Raw genomic sequence first — 19,443 nt, 5'->3', positions numbered from 1 at the left:
ACCCAAACCTGAGCCATTTGTTCAGGGAAGGAAATCGGGGAAGGAAATTGGACCCGTCGGAAGGAAGGGAATGAATGTGGATGGTTCTGAATAAGCCACGGGGGTGACACTGCTAATCTGCTTAGCCCCTTAACACCCAGCTAGAGAGGGAGAGAGGGGAGGGAGGACAGGCTGTCCGTGACCAGATTCATTAACGGATAGGGTTTGATGAGAGTTCCTGCTGGCCAGGGCTGCACGGAGAGCCACCCTCCCGGCCCGGGGGACGTGGCTTCCCAGAAGGACACTACATTCCGCATCTTCTGCGAGCTCACACCTGTTAGAATCTCTCTCTATCGTCGTTCACTTGCAGCGATCGATGTTTGTATCTAGGAAGCTGGGTGCCCCGAAGGCCCTGCATCCAGGTTGGAGGCCGCTGGGAGGTCACAGGTAGGGTAAGACATGTCCTTCAGCTCTGTCTACTTCCCCCAGCCTGGAGCCGGGAGTCCTAGGCGCTCTCAGGGCAGCTGAGAACCCAGTGGGCGGGAGACAGGCGTGGGGCTCTCCTTCCACCCGGCTACCAGCCCCTAGATGTCAAGGATGTCCCTTCACAGTTGGGGTGGGGGTGAGCATACATTGGGGGGTGCCTACATGGTCTCCAGCCCCTCCCTCACCCCTCTTCCCCCATCTCATCTCCCTAGCAGCAGGAAAGTCCAAAACATGTCCTCTGTTCCCTTTCTCCCCTTTGTCCATCAGGAACCCCATTCCTCGCAGGGCCTTCCCTTCACTTCACAGATCTTTACCGAGCCCCTTCCACATGCTGGACCCGTATAGCTGCCCGAGATATACCGGCAAACAAGACAGACAGCCCCCCTTGTGTGCTCCCTCCCTTCACAGGGGACCGCAGACTGTAAACAACAGGTGCAATGAATAACTACATGTCAGAGGTGCTACGTGCTATGAAGGAAAAACAAAAAACCAGAGCAGGGTGCTGGCGTCCGGTGGGTTGGGGGCAGAGTTGGGAGGCGAGGGATGAGGAAGGAGGTGTCATTTTCAATACATGAGCACAAACTTCCATGAGGAAAAGACATCTGAGCAGGGGTGAAGGCAGGGAGGAAGGGAGCTGTGTGGCTATCTGGGGAAGGAGGTCCTGGGTAGAAGACACAGCCTGTGCAAGGGCCCTGGGGGTGCCCAGTGGATGTCAGGAACAGAGCAGAGAGTAGCAGAAGGTGGGAAGCTGGGACATCTCGCAGGCTGCTGTCAGATGTGGGCTTTGATGCAGAGCAACTGTGGAGCCATCGGAGGCTCTTTGCAGGAGAATGACATGTTTTGACTTTGTTTTTTTTTTATTTTTCCAAAAGTTAGAAGCAGGGGGGAGGCAGTCAGACAGACTCCCACATGGGCCCGACCAGGATCCATCCGGCATGCCCACCAGGGGGCGATGCTCTGCCCATCTGGGCATTGCTCCATTGCGGCTGGAGCCATTCTAGCACCTGAGGTGGAGGCCATGGAGCTGTCCTCAGCGCCTGGGCCAACCTTGCTCCGATGGAGCCTTGGCTGCGGGAGGGGAAGAGAGAGACAGAGAAGAAGGAGAGGGGGAGGGGTGGAGAAGCAGATGGGCACTTCTCCTGTGTGCCCTGGCCGGGAACCGAACCTGGGATTTCCACATGCCAGGCCAACGCTCTACCACTGAGCCAACTGGCCAGGGCCTTGACTTTGATTTTAACAGGATGGCCTGGCCGCTGAGTTGAAAAGGGACAACAGTGAGTCGGGGCTGGAGCTGGAGACTAGTCAGGGAATATTATAGGTGTCTATGAGGAGATGGTGGGTGCAGTGGAGGTGGTGAGAGAGGTCACATTCTGGACAATATTTGAAGGAGTTATAAGTGGCAGGATGTGGGGTGTGGAAGAGAGAGACCCAGATAGCTACAGAGTTTCCACTTAAGTGACGAGAAGGGAGCAGCTGCTATTAGCTGGGGTGAGAAGACTGGGGGTGAAGCACGATTTGGGAGGGTAGATGAAAATCAGAATTCCATTTTGGATGTCTCGAGTTCCGACTTAAATGTCAGGAGCCTATTAACTTTATTTCTGTGCCCCCCCCCACCAGCCCTGCTATCATAATTTGAATTCTTCTCAAGACCATATGGACCACAGTGGACGCTTGCTGGCTAGAAACCTCAGAGGACACCATTTCTAGACCCTTGCCTGCGACCCATCTCATCCCCTGGAAACTGAAGGGGACCCTGCCCTCCAAGCCTTTTAATTGCTGGACTGCAGACTGAATGCCGCCTTGTTCAACACCAAAGCCACTGCTGGTCCAGCGAGGAATTGGTGAACCAAGCAGAAAATTCCAGGGCACGGGCTAGTCCAGACTCCTGTTTGGAAGATTCTGTTCCCACAGCCTGACAGGGTGAGCTGAGCCCCGGCTGCCATGCTTGTGGTCCCAGCTCTGGTGCGGCTTAGCTCCAACAGCTGGGCCCTGTGGAGGGGACAAAGGGCAGAGTGGCAGAGACACCCCAGCACAGGCCAGGAGGAGGCCCCCGGACGGCACAGGCTTGGCCCCGGCACCTCCAATGGAGCTGTTCTCGCCCAGCCTGAAGCCCCATCCCCAGGAAGCATCCTGGTCTCCGAGACAGTGGTCCATGGCTCCCAGGTAAGCGGCAGAGGGAGAAGACCTTGCCAAGAGGTTAGACCCTTCTCCAGGGTGGAGAATAGGTGTTTTCCTTCAAGGCCTGCAAACAGAGCTGAAAGTTGCCAGATTAAACATTTCTAGTATTTTCTAGACTCCCGAAAGCTCCTGCCAACGGACCAGAGCCACCCCACAGAGTGCTAGGTGTGTCCTGTGACAGGCATCCGCACAGCCAGGGCTGAGTTCAGTACTCAGCTCTGTCACTTCCTGGCCTTGGGACCTTGAGCAAGTTCCTTAATCGCTCCGTGCCTCAGTTTCCTCATTTGCGAACTGGAGTTGATAATACGTGGCGATGAGGTAACGCGTGTACAGTGTATAGCCCAGGGCCTTGCTGACCCTGAGCGCTCACCAGATGCCGGTTCATATTCACATCCTGATGATACTGTGGTGGGACCTCTTTCAAGTAGTTCAGAATTCTTCAAAAGTCCTTTTCTCTGAACCCTCCTGGTTTGCCTGTGAGATCATCTGTTTTTGAAAATCCTTGTTACACTGGTTCCTTGCACTCATGAGTGCTCCATGATGCTGTTCTAGAGGCATTTAAATGTAATTATGTAGCCTTGTGCTGGGATCCCAACTCTGTTCCATATTGGCTGTCAGAAAACCCTTACCGGTAAACCTCAGTTGTTGGACCCACTAACGTGGGAATAATAGACCGTCTCTCCTTGTGTTGTCACGAGGATGAAAAAAATAGTAAATGGCAAGGGCTTCAAATGAATGCCCAAGTTATGGCACTATTGAGCCGTTTCAGCGAGTTGAATTATGCAGTGAAATTACTGAATTATTATTGAATTTTTTTTTATTGCTATTGTTGTCCTTGTTCTTATTGTGGATAAAATGGAAGAGCCTAAATTGGGGGTGGGGGGGGGCGGTGATTCATTTTTGAGTGATTCCCACTTTGCTGCCCTGCATTGCATTAATTATTTACAAGTTCATTATCTGGCTCTGCTTGATTAATTTCTTCACTCAGTAAATATGTATCGACTGTATATGCTCTGTCCCAGGTCCTGTCCCAGGCTGTGAACAGGCCCCCACCATTCCCTCTCTTGGAATTTGCATTTCCGGTAGGGGAGGCAGACGGAAAATGAGATTTTTTTTTCAGATGATGATAAGAGCCACGGTGAGAATAAAACTCAGAAAGCGGGCAGGTGATGGGAGGCGCAGGGTGGCCAGGGAAGGCTTCTCGGAGGAAGGGACATCTTTAAGATCTGAGGATGGACAGGAACCAGCTTTGAGAAAAGGAAGATGGGGGTTGGGATGTCAGTCTACATAAAGAGGTAAACTGAGGCAAACTGGAATTACCAGAAGGTGAGTTTACTCGGGAATAGCAGAGGAATTGCAGCTCGGGAAACACACACTATATAGCAAGCTCCGTGAGAGTCCCTTCAGAGCTTGGGCAGGCTCTATTTATGGACAAAGGGTGCTAAAATGGGGGAAGTCCGGCCAGAGTCCCAGCAGTAAGTTCACTGGCTGGAGGATGGGGAGGGGTTCTCAGAGAACGTTCATTGGTCGGGAGAGAAGTCTGGGTCTTCTGTAAACAGGGCATTTAGAGGAAATCAGGTTCCCAAATGCCGTTTTCCTGAGGGCACATGCGCGAGATTTTCCATTTCATATCCACTGGTTCTGTTTCCGATTAAAATCCGTTCACAGGGGTGTGTGTGTGTGTGAAGGGGTGAACAGTGTATCCCAGACAGAGGACCACCTGAAATGGGAAAGAGCGTGGCATGGTGACAGACCCAAAAGAGGCTCACGTGGCCAGAGAACTGAGGAGTCGAGGGCGCAGATCGGATGGGACCTCATGGGCGACGGAAGGAAACTCGGGTTTTATTTCAGTGTGATAAGGAGCCATCGGAGGACTGCCCACCCCCCCCCACCCTAGGTATTAGATGGATTGCTCTCCTACCTCCTTCAGGTCTCAGATGCCCCTTCAGTGAGTCTTTCCCCAACCACTGTATCTAAAGTTGCAACCCCCTATTTATAGAACCGGAAAGAATTCCACCACTCGCCACACTGCGGGGACTCCCTCTCCGGGTTCGGTTTCTCGACAGCTCTCCTTATCCTCGAACTGTACACGTCATTCCTTAAGTCTGTTGATTGTCCTTTCCCTGACAACTCAAGGTCTAGAAAGTGTGCAAATATTTGCTGAGTGCAGGACTTGAATAGAGTGACTTGTCGTAGGCTGTGCTTTCACAAGGTCCCTCTGGCTCCCTCGGGAGGGAGGAGGGGTTGGGGACACAGAGAGCCTAGAGAGGTGACTTCTGAAGCCCTCTAGGATGAGGGTGGTGGGAGATGGTCTGGTTCAACGTCGTCTTACACGGAGGGCCCACTGGACTTGCTGATGGCCAGGATTGGAGGAGACTTGCTCTAGGATTTTGGCTTGAGCCACTGTGACCATTTACTGCGACTGGGAAATCTGGGGAGGAGCAGGTCACGGAGGCAACAATCTAGTCTGAGTCAACTCAAGGCGTCTGTCAGACAGCTAACAGTGGCATCATCCGTGGGAAAGAATGGTGATGAAAAAGAAAGTGCTAAAAGTATTAGAGAAACAGTCAAATCAGCAAAGACCAAAATTGTTCAAATATCATGGAACTTGAGATCTAAGGGGGGAAAAAATCCAAAAAACCTATTATCTGAGTAAGTTTGGGTAAACAAACCTGATACTTATGTACATTTAAGTACGAAGCATAAAATGTTAATATTAGCAAAAAAAAGGCCTATATTTTTAAGTCACAGAAAGAAAATGAAGAGAATGACAATGCGGGAGGTGACCAATTTGTAGGATTTAAATTTTTTTTTTTTGGTTTTTCAGTTACAGAGACAATTACAAAGAGTATTTACTATTGTAGGGGTGGGATACTACTCCAAATAAGAGTAATTTCCCAGAATGCTGTGTTCAGTTTTTAGGAAGAGGCCCGCTGAGTTTTTCCCCTGCACGGGGCTGTTCAGGTCTCCCCCACATTTCCCAGGGGCTATTTCAACCTGGTTGCCCTTCCGCCAAGAGCTTCAGGCATCTGCACCCATTGGTGCCGATTGTCTGGTTTTCACGTTCACAGACGATACAGACCTGTGATGAGACTTACGATAAGGTTCAGGCGCGGTTCCAGAAGCGGAGATGACAACGTCATACTCGTGAAGAAATGAATCTCGCAGATCCCTGATATCGTATCACCTCGGGGTGGGGGACTTATGGACAGCATGATGCTTTTATTTTAAAAAAGAAAAAAAAAAAAAAAGGAAGCTGCCGCCCCATAGCAATTTCAGCCTGTTCTTTCTTCCCGGGGAAATCATCAAAACAATATTTTCTACCTAAAGATTTTCCTGCCCCCGTGACAACGAGGCGCTGACGGCTCGTATTTTCCGGCCAGCCGGCGGAGCTGCACGCCCCTGCTCGGGAAGCCTCGCCTTGGAGAGAACTTGCCGCAGACAAGCGCGGGCAGAGCTGTAACCAGGTGGCCGTGTCGGGAACTCTGGGGTGTGTTTAGCATTCCGTGAGCATCCAGGCTGCAAGAACCCAGCCAGGGCTGCCTCAGGACTGCGGGGCAGGGCAGCGCCCAGGGCGCATGGATGCTGAGTCTCAGAGCGCGCGCGCGTGTGTGTGTGTGTGTGGGGGGGGGGGGGGGGGGAGCCTAGGAGCCTAGTTAAAACATCAGCTGCTCTTGCAGGGTACATGTGCACTGGATTTCGTATGTGATCACCGAACGGGAGGATGATGCCCCCCCTCCCCCCAGGTCTCTGTTCTCTGTCCTCTGGCGACAGATTCGCTGGCAATGTGTGCTTTGGTGCAGAGCCGGACTGCTCCTCAGAGAGAGAAAAGATGACCCTGCTCTGCGGATGGAGTTCAGTTGTGCTACGCTGCTTCCTTACCTCATATCCCCCCGCCCCACCCCTCCTACCTGCCCCTTGTTTAACAAGCCAGTGTGGAACAACCAGCAGGATTCGGTGGTCCCACGTGATCCTGCACCTAAGCCTCGGCGTCCCACTCATGCAATGAGAAAGCTCAGAATAGCATCGCCCTTAGGTCTGTCACATGGTGATGATGTTCTGCCCGGCACGGGTGCTTGGAGACCCAGGGTTCTCTGAGCAGGGACTGTCCAATACCCCAATTCCAAGGGCCTCATCTGGGGGTAGCACTAGCCCTCACCCTTATGAACTGCGGGAAATGGGCACACCCTCCTCCTCATTCTTTTCCAAGGACACTAGCTGCCCACACCTGCCCAGAACAAATGTTGGGAAAATGAAAATGTCAATTAAATGGTTGCTATGGCAACCTGATCTGTTTGTTGCTACATTTTTAGCTTGTAATCATTTCCCCCCCCATGGGAGTTGATTGAATTCTTAAGGTGTTACCTCCTTCCCCAACTCTGTTTCCCTTTCAAAACACACACACACACACACACATGCACGCACGCACGCACATACATGCAGGCACTCACCACTATAGTCACTAGTTTATAAAGACTAACAGAACAGACGATGCATCTTTAGAGGGCTGACACAGAGCTGGGAGAATGCTTTCGGAGCAAGAGCATACATTTTTGTGGGGGTTTTGGTGCCTTTTTGGGATAGTTTAGTGAGGTATGGTTTTCAGTCCAAGACCAGAAAATTGTACCATTAATTCCTTTTTTTGAACCTGAATACATTTTCCAACTTCTTGAGCAGGAGGTTTTAGCTCTTTAGAGTCTGATCAAGATCCATGAGAAAATGCCTGCCACCTTGGGGTTGCCTGAGAGCAGGGACTGGTACACAGGCCGGGCCGGGTTTCGCTCTGGAGTCCGGAGTGGCGTGGGAGCAGCAAGGGCCCGGAGACAGGGGCCTGGGTTGGAATTGAGTTTTATTAGCCACAAAACTTAGAATCACACATTCCCTTTCTTAGTCGGTGAAACCAAGATTGACAAGAACAGCATCTCCCATTGGGCCGTTCTGATAATCTGCTGAAATGACATAGGAAACACTGGGATGTAGGATGCAACCAAGAGGTGACTGCTGCTATTATATTCATGCTGGTCACCTCAGGGAACCGCAAAGGAAACTTGTGCTGTCAGATTGTCATAGTTGGAAGACGTGTGCTCGAACTTGCCTCACGTGTGTCTTTGCTGCTTTTTTGGGATGCGTTCCAGCTTCATCTTTCCGAGCCGGCTGGGCTGTAATAAACACACGTTCATTCCCACCCCCTCTCCGTGCTGAGAAATGAGCTGATTTGATTTTGCTATTTTACAATTTTTTTTTTTTTTTTTTTTTGTATTTTTCTGAAGCTAGAAACGGGGAGAGACAGTCAGACAGACTCCTGCATGCGCCCGACCAGGATCCACCCGGCACGCCCACCAGGGGCGACGCTCTGCCCACCAGGGGGCGATGCTCTGCCCCTCCAGGGCGTCGCTCTGTTGCAACCAGAGCCACTCTAGCGCCTGGGGCAGAGGCCAAGGAGCCATCCCCAGCGCCCGGGCCATCTTTGCTCCAATGGAGCCTCGGCTGAGGGAGGGGAAGAGAGAGACAGAGAGGGAGGAGAGGGGGAGGGGTGGAGAAGCAGATGGGCGCTTCTCCTGTGTGCCCTGGCCGGGAATCGAACCCGGGACCTCTGCACGCCAGGCCGACGCTCTACCACTGAGCCAACTGGCCAGGGCCAATTTTGTTTATTTTTAAAAAATTATTTTAGTATCGAGTTCTTTTTACACGGAAGTAACATTGGCTAACAGCATCGTGTACATTTCCAGTGTACAACATGGTCATTCCACACCTGTACACTCTATTGCAGGGGTCCCCAAACTACGGCCAGTGGGCCGCATGCGGCCCCCTGATGCCATTTATCCGGCCCCCACCGCACTTCCGGAAGGGGCACCTCTTTCATTGGTGGTCAGTGAGAGGAGTATAGTTCCCATTGAAATACGGGTCAGTTTGTTGATTTAAATTTACTTGTTCTTTATTTTAAATATTGTATTTGTTCCCGTTTTGGTTTTTTACTTTAAAATAAGATATGTGCATCGTGCACAGGGATTTGTTCATAGTTTTTTTTATAGTCTGGCCCTCCAATGGTCTGAGGGACAGTGAACTGGCCCCCTGTGTAAAAAGTTTGGGGACCCTTGCTCTATTGTGTGCTCATCACCCAAAGTCCGGTTGCCTCCTGTTACTAACCATTTGACCCCCTGACCCATTTTGCCCTCCCACCACCCCCTTCCCCTCTGGTAGCCACCATTCTGTTGTCTGTGTCTGTGAATTTGTTTTTGAAAGTTTTCTTCTTCTTCTTCTTTTTTTTTTTTTCTATTGCCAAAACCTAATGGTGAAATTGTTCATCACCAACTCCAATCTCGGAGTGAAAGTGCCTTGTTGGGGAGAGGTCGTCATTCCCCCATGACGGAGGGCCGGGGCAAAAGCGGGCGTCACCCTCTGTTCTTACTCACAGGGCGAGTCCCTGCAGGGGCCCGGGCAGTCTTGGCGAAGAGGCAATGAGAAGAAGGAAACTTTTTGGCTGATTTTTTTTTTTTTTTAAGGCTCCGAATTTGTACTATTCCAGACAGGTGTCTCCCAGGGTGTCCCAGACCTGTGCCCTTGGGGAAGGAGAGGGACAGTGCCCCTCACTGCCGCCTCTGCAGAGTGGGGGGCGGCAGAGAGGCACCCCCCCCAGAAGGCATCTCAGGGGATTGTTATTTTATAGATATCTCAGAATTTTAACACTTAAAAACAAAGATCAAGGTGGATATTTTCCTGAAGAACGAATGCACTGTGTAATGTGTAATAACCTTGACAAGGTGCGTGCGTGCGTGCATATGTGTGCGTATTTAAATAATGTCAGGGAGCACTGTTTGCTCAGGGAGAAACTGGCGTTTCCTAGGCCTAGCTTGATCGAAACAAGGAGAGCTCCATAAGATTTTTGTAACAGATGGAAACCTTCAGCAATTTTTATCAATTGATTTGATAATGTGTTCCTAGACCACAGCATGTGCATGACTCTAAAAGTAAAATGGTAAAGGCTTTCCTAAATAGTGAATGTCACTAAACTTTAGGCAGTGGGTATGACACCACTTTAAAAATGGTGTTGGTGCGGCCCTGGCCGGTTGGCTCAGCTGTAGAGCGTCGGCCTGGCGTGTGGGGGACCCGGGTTTGATTCCCGGCCAGGGCACATAGGAGAAGTGCCCATTTGCTTCTCCACCCCTCCTTCCTTCCTCTCTGTCTCTCTCTTCCCCTCCCACAGCCAAGGCTCCATTGGAGCAAAGATGGCCCGGGCACTGGGGATGGCTCCTTGGCCTCTGCCCCAGGCGACAGAGCATCGCCCCCTGGTGGGCAGAGCTTTGCCCCTGGTGGGCGTGCCGGGTGGATCCTGGTCGGGCGCATGCGGGAGTCTGTCTGACTCTCTCTCCCCGTTTCCAGCTTCAGAAAAATACAAAAAAATAAAATAAAAAATAAAAAATAAAAATGGTGTTGGTGCTCTCTAGTTCTGGCCCCAAGTTCCCTTGCAGAGGGCTGGCCATAAATTCCTTTTCGATAATGTTAGATCCCCTCCTCCTCCTGCTGTCATCAGAATAGGGGACCCCAAGGGTAGGGTCTCTGCATTTCAGTGTCATAGCCTCTGATGCTGACATCATGGGTGTCCCAGCCATTGCATCCTGGGGTGGGGGGTGGGGGTTGTCCATGGGAGGCTCTTCTAGGTGGGGCAGGCTTGGGACGAGGAGCCTCTGATGTGTCTGGAAGTTCTTTTCTGGGGTCCAGCCCTGCCTGGCTGCCTCATTTTTGTGCATGGCCCCGGTCCCCAGTGCAGGGCTTGTCCCCAGTGCCGGGAACCCCCTAGGGTGCTTGGACCCACATCCCCAGAGTGCTACGGCGAAGCTGTCTGTGTTCAGCGATTAGGGGAGGAGGTGCTGGTGGAGTTCATGGGGAGATTAAGGGACTTCCCTTTGTTTTATCACTGCACCTGCCAGAGTCACCGTCCCCTCCCCCATTCTGGGCTCCCGGGCTTGTATTTTTTATACAAGAAAAGAGCCACTCCAAGGTGATCCTGCAAAAATCTCTCTTTTCCAGTCCTTTCCCATAAGCAGGAGCAGGGCGGTCCTAAGGCCGGGGTTCGGAGAAGGGGTGATGGGAGGAGAATCGACTTTATCCAGAGCCTTCCGTTTTCAAAAGGACAGCATCTGACCTCACGATTAGCTGTAATTTAAAAATCTCTGTGACAGGCCTGACCTGTGGTGGCGCAGTGGATAAAGTGTCGACCTGGAAATGCTGAGGTCGCCGGTTCGAAACCCTGGGCTTGCCTGGTCAAGGCACATATGGCAGTTGATGCTTCCAGCTCCTCCCCACCTTCTCTCTCTCTGTTTCTCTCCCTCTCTTTCTCCTCTCTAAAAATGAATAAATAAAATTTAAAAAAAATCTCTGTAACAAAACACCACCAAAGAATCTTGCTAGCTCCCTCCAGGGGTGTGGGGCAAGTGGCTATGCTGGGGGAGGGGATTCGCCCTTCAGTAAATTGTTGTGCCACAAACGTTTTTACATTTAATTCATTTTGTATCCCATCTCTCCCACTGCCCAAAAAATAAGCCACAAGGACCTAGTTTATAGCAGTGCTGCTGATGCTGTGAAACCCAAGCTCTGGCCTGCCAACTGCTCAGGGCTCCCTGGTCTGCCCGGTGACGGGAAGCCCCAGGTGTCATGTGGGACCAGAGGACAGACTGGGTCCTTTTTCTCACCAGCTGCATCAGTGTCAGTCACCCGGGCTCTGGTCAGAGATGCAGAATCTCAAGAACCATTGAATCTTAAGCTGAATTTTTTAGCCACGTCCCAGCTAATACACATGCACGTGCAGTTTGAAAACGCATTGCTTTGGGGGAGGGGCTTGCTCTGGGGGTGACACTGAGGGGGCTGTCATCCGAGGAGGCTCCCTCCTGCCTAGTGTGTGTGGAACCCCCTGAGGAACTCCCTGTTTGGTTCCCAGGGCTCAGCCTCCCTGGTGTGAGCAGACATGGTTGTAACCAGCACTGAGCCTGGCCTGGCCTGGCGGTAGACGGCTCACCTGCTGGGTGACAGCGCTGCTCACCTGGAAGGAACCCTGGGTGTGCCCATCCCTCAGGCCTCGGTCTCGTGTGGTGGTTTCTGCCTCAGGTTGTGTAATCCTGGACTTGCCACGCTCACGTGTGCATTTCCAACACAGGTGACGCCTTAATTAAAAGCGACACTCCCCTTTTATCAGTGAGGTCACTACTTCCTGTCTCAACTGTTCCCTCAAAGACTTGAAGGAAAAAGGAAGCTGACTTCAGGGTGTGGCCTCCGTGATGGTGCCTTTGGTGGCTTCGCCAAATTTATCAATGACTTGGGGAAGCAGGCAGCATAATGATTACTCAAGACCCTAGGGATGTTGGGATCAATTTTTTTTTTCTTCCCCAAACAAAAGAAGATTCCTCTGGCTTTTACCCATTGCAATTGCTTTTCTATAGAGAAAGCATTTCATTTCTGGCAATTCTTACTATAACCCAGGGGTTGGGAACCTATAGCTCGTGACAGATGTGGCTCTTTTGATGGCTGCATCTGGCTCGCAGACAAATCTTTAATTAAAAAAAAATAATGTTGGCCCTGGCCAGTTGGCTCAGCGGTAGAGTGTCGGCCTGGTGTGCAGGGGACCCGGGTTCGATTCCCGGCCAGGGCACATAGGAGAAGCGCCCATTTGCTTCTCCACCCCCCCTCCTTCCTCTCTGTCTCTCTCTTCCCCTCCCGCAGCCAAGGCTCCATTGGAGCAGGGATGGCCCGGGCGCTGGGGATGGCTCCTTGGCCTCTGCCCCAGGCGCTGGAGTGGCTCTGGTTGCGGCAGAGCGACGCCCGGAGGGGCAGAGCATCGCCTCCTGGTGGGCAGAGCATCGCCCCTGGTGGGAGTGCCGGGTGGATCCCGGTTGGCGCATGCAGGAGTCTGCCTGACTGTCTCTCCCCGTTTCCAGCTTCAGAAAAAAAAAATACAAAAAAAAAATAATGTTAAAAATATAAAACATTCTCATGTATTACAATCCATTCCTTTCCTACTGCTCATGTTCATGGTTGCGGGTGGCTGGAGCCAATCACAGCTGTCCTCTGGGACAACACTAAATTTTTTTTGGATAATGTATAACGTACACGGGTGGTTGTATGGCTCTCACAGAATTACATTTTGAAATATGTGGTGTTCATGGCTCTCTCAGCCAAATAGGCTCCTGACCGCTGTAACCCGTGCGTGTGTGTGTGTGTGTGTGTGTGTGTGTGTGTGTGTGTGTTACTATCCCCATTTTCCAGAGGGGAAAACAGAGTCACACAGATAAAGTCATGTTCTCAAGGTCCACAGCAAACTAAATGGTTCAGTAAGGACCTGAAGCCAGTTCTGTGTGATGCCAAAGTCAAGGCTCTCTGTCCACTCCAGCCAACCCCAGACTTTCAAAGGCTGATCACCCCCCGGTTGGTGGAGGCTGCCTGTTGTTTTCTTTCGGGGGAGGGGGGAGGCTGGAGGCTGGACTGTTCCCGCAATTGCTGTTATTCTTCTCCTGATGCTCCCACGCAGGCACCTGCAGGGGAGGGCCCCAGCGTCCTCACCTTTCCCCCCGTGAATGACTCAGCCCCTGAAATGTGGCTCCTCTTCGCCAACGGCTGGCTTCTTGGAAGGTCAGGAGTTGAGACCATGCAGCTTGTCCATTGGGGATAGTGGCTGGCAGGCCGAGTGTCCACGGCTGAGCGGCTGTGGCCTTCCCAGGGACAGGTGCACACTCGGCTCCCGGGACTGCCCTGGGTGTTTCTCTGACAGCCTGGCCTTCAGGGGAGTACAGATCTGAGTTCAAGTCCTGCTCACTGAGGGAGGGCAGCATGGTGTCGTTCATGGGCTCCAGTCACTTCTGCCTTTGTGGGCCCCTCCTTCCATTAAAAAGCAAAATCTAAAAATATAGTTTACTACTCCATTGGAACAAAAATGAGCATATCAAATTATATATATATTTATTTATACAATGTATCTATATTATATAAGTTATAACTTTTATATTAAAAGATTTAAAATCACAGTCCACGTGATTCGTGTGCACAATGCAGTTGGGGAAACGCGCTCTTTGCCCCCCAAGTTGATTTTCCTTCTGACTTTAAGTGAAATTAAGACATTTCCATGGGCCCCTAAAAGTACTATAGGTCCTGGGCACAGTGCCTACTGCACCGACTGGATGAGTTGGCTTGTGCTTACTGGTTTGTGAGAAACTTGAACAAGTGGTTGACTTTCCAGAGCCTCAGTTTCCTCATCCATAATACCCTTACTGGGTATAGGGGCACTGTCTGCTGTAAGCCTTTGCAAGTGGCTGGCATAGAGGTAGCCCCGTGGCCTGGCATTGAGTGAGTGTTCAGTTGGAGGTGCTGCCGTCTCTGTCCTCTGCTGGAGTGGGGTCTGAGGGTTGGTGTAGGGCAGGGGTCCCCAAACTATGGCCCACGGGCCACATGCAGCCCCCTGAGGCCATTTATCCGGCCCCCGCTGCACTTCCGGAAGGGTCACCTCTTTCATTGGTGGTCAATGAAAGGAGCACATTGACCATCTCATTAGCCAAAAGCAGGCCCATAGTTCCCATTGAAATACTGGTCAGTTTCGTGATTTAAATTTACTTGTTTTTTATTTTAAATATTGTATTTGTTCCCGTTTTGTTTTTTTACTTTAAAATAAGATATGTGCAGTGTGCATAGGGATTTGTTCATAGTTTTTTTTATAGTCCGGCCCTCCAACGGTCTGAGGGACAGTGAACTGGCCCCCTGTGTAAAAAGTTTGGGGACCCCTGCTGTAGGGGGTGTGAAGGCCCCCCTGGAGAGTGGGCTGCTCCTCTGGCGTGTATTGAAAGGCCACTCTGGGTAGAATTTATGCTGTTGGCCCTGCTTCCCCCTCCTGCATTTCACAGCATTAAAGCCCATGTGAGGGCGGAGCCCGCTCTCCGCCTAGGCCCATGAAGAGACCCCTTCTATCAGGGCAGAGCTGGGAACAAGGACCAAGCCTGGGACCCCAGCCGAGAGCCCCTGGGCCCTCCCCCAGGCTGTCTCTGCAGGGGTGCCACCCTCAGGGAGACAATAACCAGCAGATCTACTTGGCAAAGAGATAACAAGCCTTTGCCACAACCCTCCCTCCTGACGCCCACATTGCGTCCTCGGCCTTTCCCCCACTCGCTCTGCTTCCTCACGGCCCCTTCTGCGTGTGGGCTGCCACGTGCAGTGGCTGGTGAGGGCCTGACCTCCGGAGACGGCCCGGCCCCAGGCTGAGGCCCGGCTCTGCCGCGGCGACGGTGGGCAGGTTGCTTCATGTGGCCTCCTCGCCTGGGAAGGGGACAGCACCATACTTCCTACCTCAAGGGCCAAGTGCAGAGGTGACATTGAATAAAGCACCTGTTCAGTGACAGGCACGTGGGGTGGCAGTGGGGGATCCATCATGAGGATGATGAAGATGGTAAGGAAGAGGAGGGACACAGAGCTGCCCCCCCCCCAATGCCCCGTCAGGAGCTGCTTGAGGACAAGCCCCCAGGGTCCCCAGCAAAGAGGTGGGCTGCCTGCATCACGGATCCGAGCGGGATAACCCTAGGCTTTACCTCACGTCCTTGTTAGCAGGAAGAAAATAAATAAGTTAACACTTCGAAAATGCTTACGTTGCTCCCTGGCAGGTAATGAGTGCACAGTAGCCACTAGGTTTTGGGTTTTTTCTTGGTGCACAAGTCACAGATGGCAAAATGGCTTTCTCCTTTAGGATGGAACCTTCTAGAATGCACGTGGGGTTCCAGAAATGGGAGTCCCCAGTTCCATCTTCTCCAAAGTGTGGAACACGTTTTCTACCCACTGGCAGGTTTGTAGCTAAGGGAGCAGGGGGAGATCCTGACCGCCCGTGGCCTCGTGCTGGCTGAGACCCAAGCTGGCGACTTCTTCCATGTTACCGGGGGAGCTGTCATCCCGAAAACCCCTGTAGGTATCGAACGGGCAGCGTGAGGCTCTGGAGGGAGTTGAGCACCAAGAACACTGAGGGAAAGAGGGAAGGAAGGGGACGATGACAGGTGTGGCTTGTCCCCTCTGTGCCAGGCACCGGGTGACCCTTGGGCCCAGCGCTGGGTTTATGGAGATGACCTTGTGTCAGGCGCCGTCAGGTGGCCTGGGAGGCGGCCAGCCAGGGCCCTCGGCTCCCTGGCTTCAGCTCTTGCCATGTGTTCACTGTGGGCAGTGCCCTCGGACTTAGAGCCAGCTGGACACCACTATGTCCTGTGGCCAGGGCCCAAGGGAAGCTCCTGGCTCCCAAGGGCACCGAAGTCAGACCCTGAGCTCCCTGATGCCAGACTCGGACCAGCCGTGGGCCGGCCGTTCACAGATGTGTTCACAGATGTTTCCTCTCAGCTTTTCTTTTGCGGAATCCCTGTCGTCTGATGTGAACGCCGAACGAGAGACAATGCAGTCTGGGCTCTCTGTACAGAGTGCTTTCCTGAAGAGAAAACTTTCGTTAGCCCGAGTCCTTTACTGGCTGCGGCATAAAATATTAATACCTAGCTGAGTGTGTGAGCTCCGGAGCCTTCCCGGGACGGGCTCCGGTTTCACTGTCCCCAGGCGGCAGCTGCAGGCGGGGTCCCCAGCAGGCCCAGGGCCCCAGCGCTTCCGAGCCGCAGTGAGTGAGGAGCAGCCCTGGCCCGGCACTCCGGCTCCGCCACCAGGTCCTGGGGATCTGATGTCAAGGGGCCCGACGGCTGTGAGAGGTATGTACCCTGGTGGACGGCACGTTGTAAAGAATCTGACCTCTGGAATTTGAACTGAGCTGCGCGGGCTGTCAGCGGAACCAGCTGGTGGCTTCCCGTATAATGACCGAGTCAAAGCCGACATGTACACACACACACGCAGGGAAGCGATGGTCGGAGGAAATCGTTTTACACGTCGTCTTTCCCCCTATTCCAGGACATCTTAATGTGCCGCTCTGAGCCTCCCTCCAGAAAAGAAATGCAAAATAATCGCATAGGTTTTTGTTCTGGGGAGATGATTTTTGTTCTTCATTCGATTCTCAAAGAGGTTGGTGGTGCTTCCCCTAAATTTAAAAATAATAACACCAGCAATCTCACGTCTAGGAATACATATGACTAAGGTGTAAGGGAGAGTTAAAGAGCCTTCACAGAGACGTTTCCGGAAGCACCATTTGTGGTTGCCACACGACGAGATGTGCAGGGCTCTTCAAGGGGGTGAACCGAGAAAAGCCAAGTTCAGCACAGCACGTGAGCTGTGTCAACATCTGTGGGGGGACGAGGCATTGCTCAGCGGGGGCTTCCACCTGGCAACCATCTCTGGGAATCAGCCAGCCACTGGCTGCAATGATTGTCTCAGAGCGGGCAAACACGGGGTCAGAGGTCAGGAGTGAGTGGAGACTTCCTTTCACCTGAGTTTGTACCATTTGAACTTGTGTGGCTTAAAAATAGCAAGCAAGACAACAATGCCACAGGGCAACCTACCAACCTGATGTTCCACAGAACCTGAGCTGAGAGAGGCGTGTGAAGGACGGGACGGAGGCTGAACAAGGGCCAGCTAATTTGGGTGGGCAGCTGCTGTGCCTCTAAATTAAGTAGGTGGCCAAGGCCAGGGCCTGACTCACAACTGGCCCACAGTGGTCGTGGGAGTTTGGCGGAGTGGCGTCCTCCTTTACGGTGTTTAATAGTCTGCCGCAAGCAAGCTTGTATCTTTGCCATAATCACAGCGTCCAAGGCTTTCATGGATGGAGCTCAAAGCTTTGTGTGCAAACCCCCGTTAACCTCCTCTGAGCCCTTCAAGGCTGGGGGGCTGTGGCCTCCGTTAGGAGGGACAGGATGGAGGGGGCTGCATAGTGACTCATGAAGGCTGACAGAGGTGACTTTGCCCCTCCGCACTCAAGAGGGAAGTCCCCCAGGAGGTCATCCATGTGGCAGAACAGCCTGGGGTTGCCCAGGGGCCAGCTCCTGGCAGCTGCCAACCTGTTAGGCAGGCTGGGCTGGGGTGAGTTGAGCTGTGGGCCGCATTCCTCCACCATGAAGTGCCCATCCATCCTTCACACTTTGGGTTCATGTCACATGGTGGCTGGGTAGGTTTCAGACGCAGGTTAACTATTTGCCTGAGGCCCAGTGAGAAACTGGTCAAGAGGCTGGGTGGGGCCGGCCTCACCATCGGTTTATTCCACTCGGGGGCCTCAGTGGTGACCCAGGCAAAGGGCCACGGGGCCACTTGGAAATTCTGTTCTCTGAGATGAACACCTATTTTGTCAGTAAGTCGTTGGCCCGGCTCTTTGGTGGGACAAGATGTCCAACCTGCATTCTGTTCACTCATGGTAACCCTGCCCCGGGCTTGGAGACACAGCCTCTGGGGACCCCCGCAACAGGGAGACTCACTGGCCCGCAGAGGCTTACTGTGCACCCCACAATGTTCATCCACCAGGTTCGCCTTGAAATGAATGTTGAAACAATACAACTATCTCATCTACAGACCATACGGGATTTTATCAATTGTCCCAATGATACCCTTTGTGGCAAAAGGAAGTGCCAGGTCAGGTGTGGCTTTCGGTTGTCACGTCTCTTTAGCTTCCTTGCATCTACAACAGCTCTTTGTTTTTCTTTGTATTTCACAATGCTCACTTTTTTGAAGAGGACAGGCCAGTCATGCTGTGGACTGAAGGACCCTCCTGCAGTTATTATGTGTGGCACATAACTGGCTTCTAATGAGTGTTACCGTGTATTGAGCGCCTACTGTGTACCAGGCTCTTCACATACATTATCTCATTCTTCTCTTCAACAGCTCTTTGAAGGGCAAGTGATACGATTATCCCCATTTTGCAAAGGAGGAAACAGGTTCAGGGAGGTTAAGGGGTTTGTCTGAGGTCATTCAGCCGGTGAGCCATGGGCGGAGTCCGTGCTCCTAACCACGGGGCCACTGCGTCCTGGGGAATCTTCTAGGTGTTCTAGTTGCAGGTGTTACTTCTTTTAACTTCAGAATCCTGAGGTCAGGAGAATGTTGTCCAGGTCCCCAGGCATTCCCTACCCAGATTTGTCCCCGGGCGCCTATAGTGATAAGACTATTGACCCTTGTACTTTCCCCAGGTCTTCAAGAAACAAGGTGACAATTATCCTTCAGAGTCTTGGAGAGATTTCAAGCAAATGGGCGCAAAGGATGAAAGTTCACTTTGAGTCTAAAAATCCACCTTTCCTTGTGATCTGAGCCCCTGTCATGGGGCGGAGCAGGACACAAACCAAGGAACCCTCTCTGGTCTGGTCCCTATGTTTAGGGCTGTAGATGAAGCAGCAGGCGGTCACCTGGCTCCTGTTCCTGCCTCCTGCCTGTGCCCAGAGCTGCAGCCTGAAGCAGAGCATCTTCTTATGGGGTCTGACCACCTTCCTCCAGGAAGTCCTCCTGGCTTGAGGCCCTACTTTCTTTACCCCATCTTCATCCCTGCCTGTGCCTCCTTCAGAACATCCCCCTCACCTCCTACACAGAATAGGTATTTGAGACCTATGAATGAATGAACCAACGAATGAATGGGCATAGGATGCCTTGAGTCCCACCTTTCACTTGTCACCCTGACAGTAACTTTAAGCTCTTACCAGCTTCTCCATCACCTCATGTGCCCACTAGTTGGCCAGAAGGTCTCATCTGTACTGCTCTCAAAACAAACAAACAAAAAATCCACCTCCTTTCTGTCCGTTTCTGCCCTGCTTTTGGCCAGGCGGCCCCTCGTGGCTTACACACTCATCCGCTCTCTTCCCCCGGGATTTCCCTGGCGGCTGCCACTCGGACCCTGCTCTGGGGGTGCTTCTCATCATCTCTCAGCTGCCGGCCCAGTCTTCT

The 19,443-nt window shown here is 52.3% G+C and overlaps 1 protein-coding gene across 5 annotated transcripts in view; it reads left to right on the top strand.

The window, feature by feature from the left end:
- Positions 1–208: 208 nt before the first annotated feature.
- KIFC3 (kinesin family member C3) overlaps positions 209–19,443 on the top strand; it is a 68,162-nt gene continuing 48,927 nt past the window's right edge. For all 5 annotated transcript variants that reach the window (XM_066348181.1, XM_066348180.1, XM_066348177.1 and 2 more), the window contains exons 1-2: positions 209–426; positions 2,083–2,628. In XM_066348181.1, the coding sequence (XP_066204278.1) occupies positions 2,407–2,628 (222 nt within the window). In that variant the 5' untranslated portion in view covers positions 209–426; positions 2,083–2,406. The remainder of the gene's footprint in view (positions 427–2,082; positions 2,629–19,443) is intronic.

The sequence above is a fragment of the Saccopteryx leptura genome, chromosome 9 (assembly GCF_036850995.1).
Source record: "Saccopteryx leptura isolate mSacLep1 chromosome 9, mSacLep1_pri_phased_curated, whole genome shotgun sequence".
Classification (NCBI taxonomy): Eukaryota; Metazoa; Chordata; class Mammalia; order Chiroptera; family Emballonuridae; genus Saccopteryx; species Saccopteryx leptura.
Note: the sequence above shows the minus strand (reverse complement) of the source record. Positions and strands in the feature narration are given on the sequence as shown.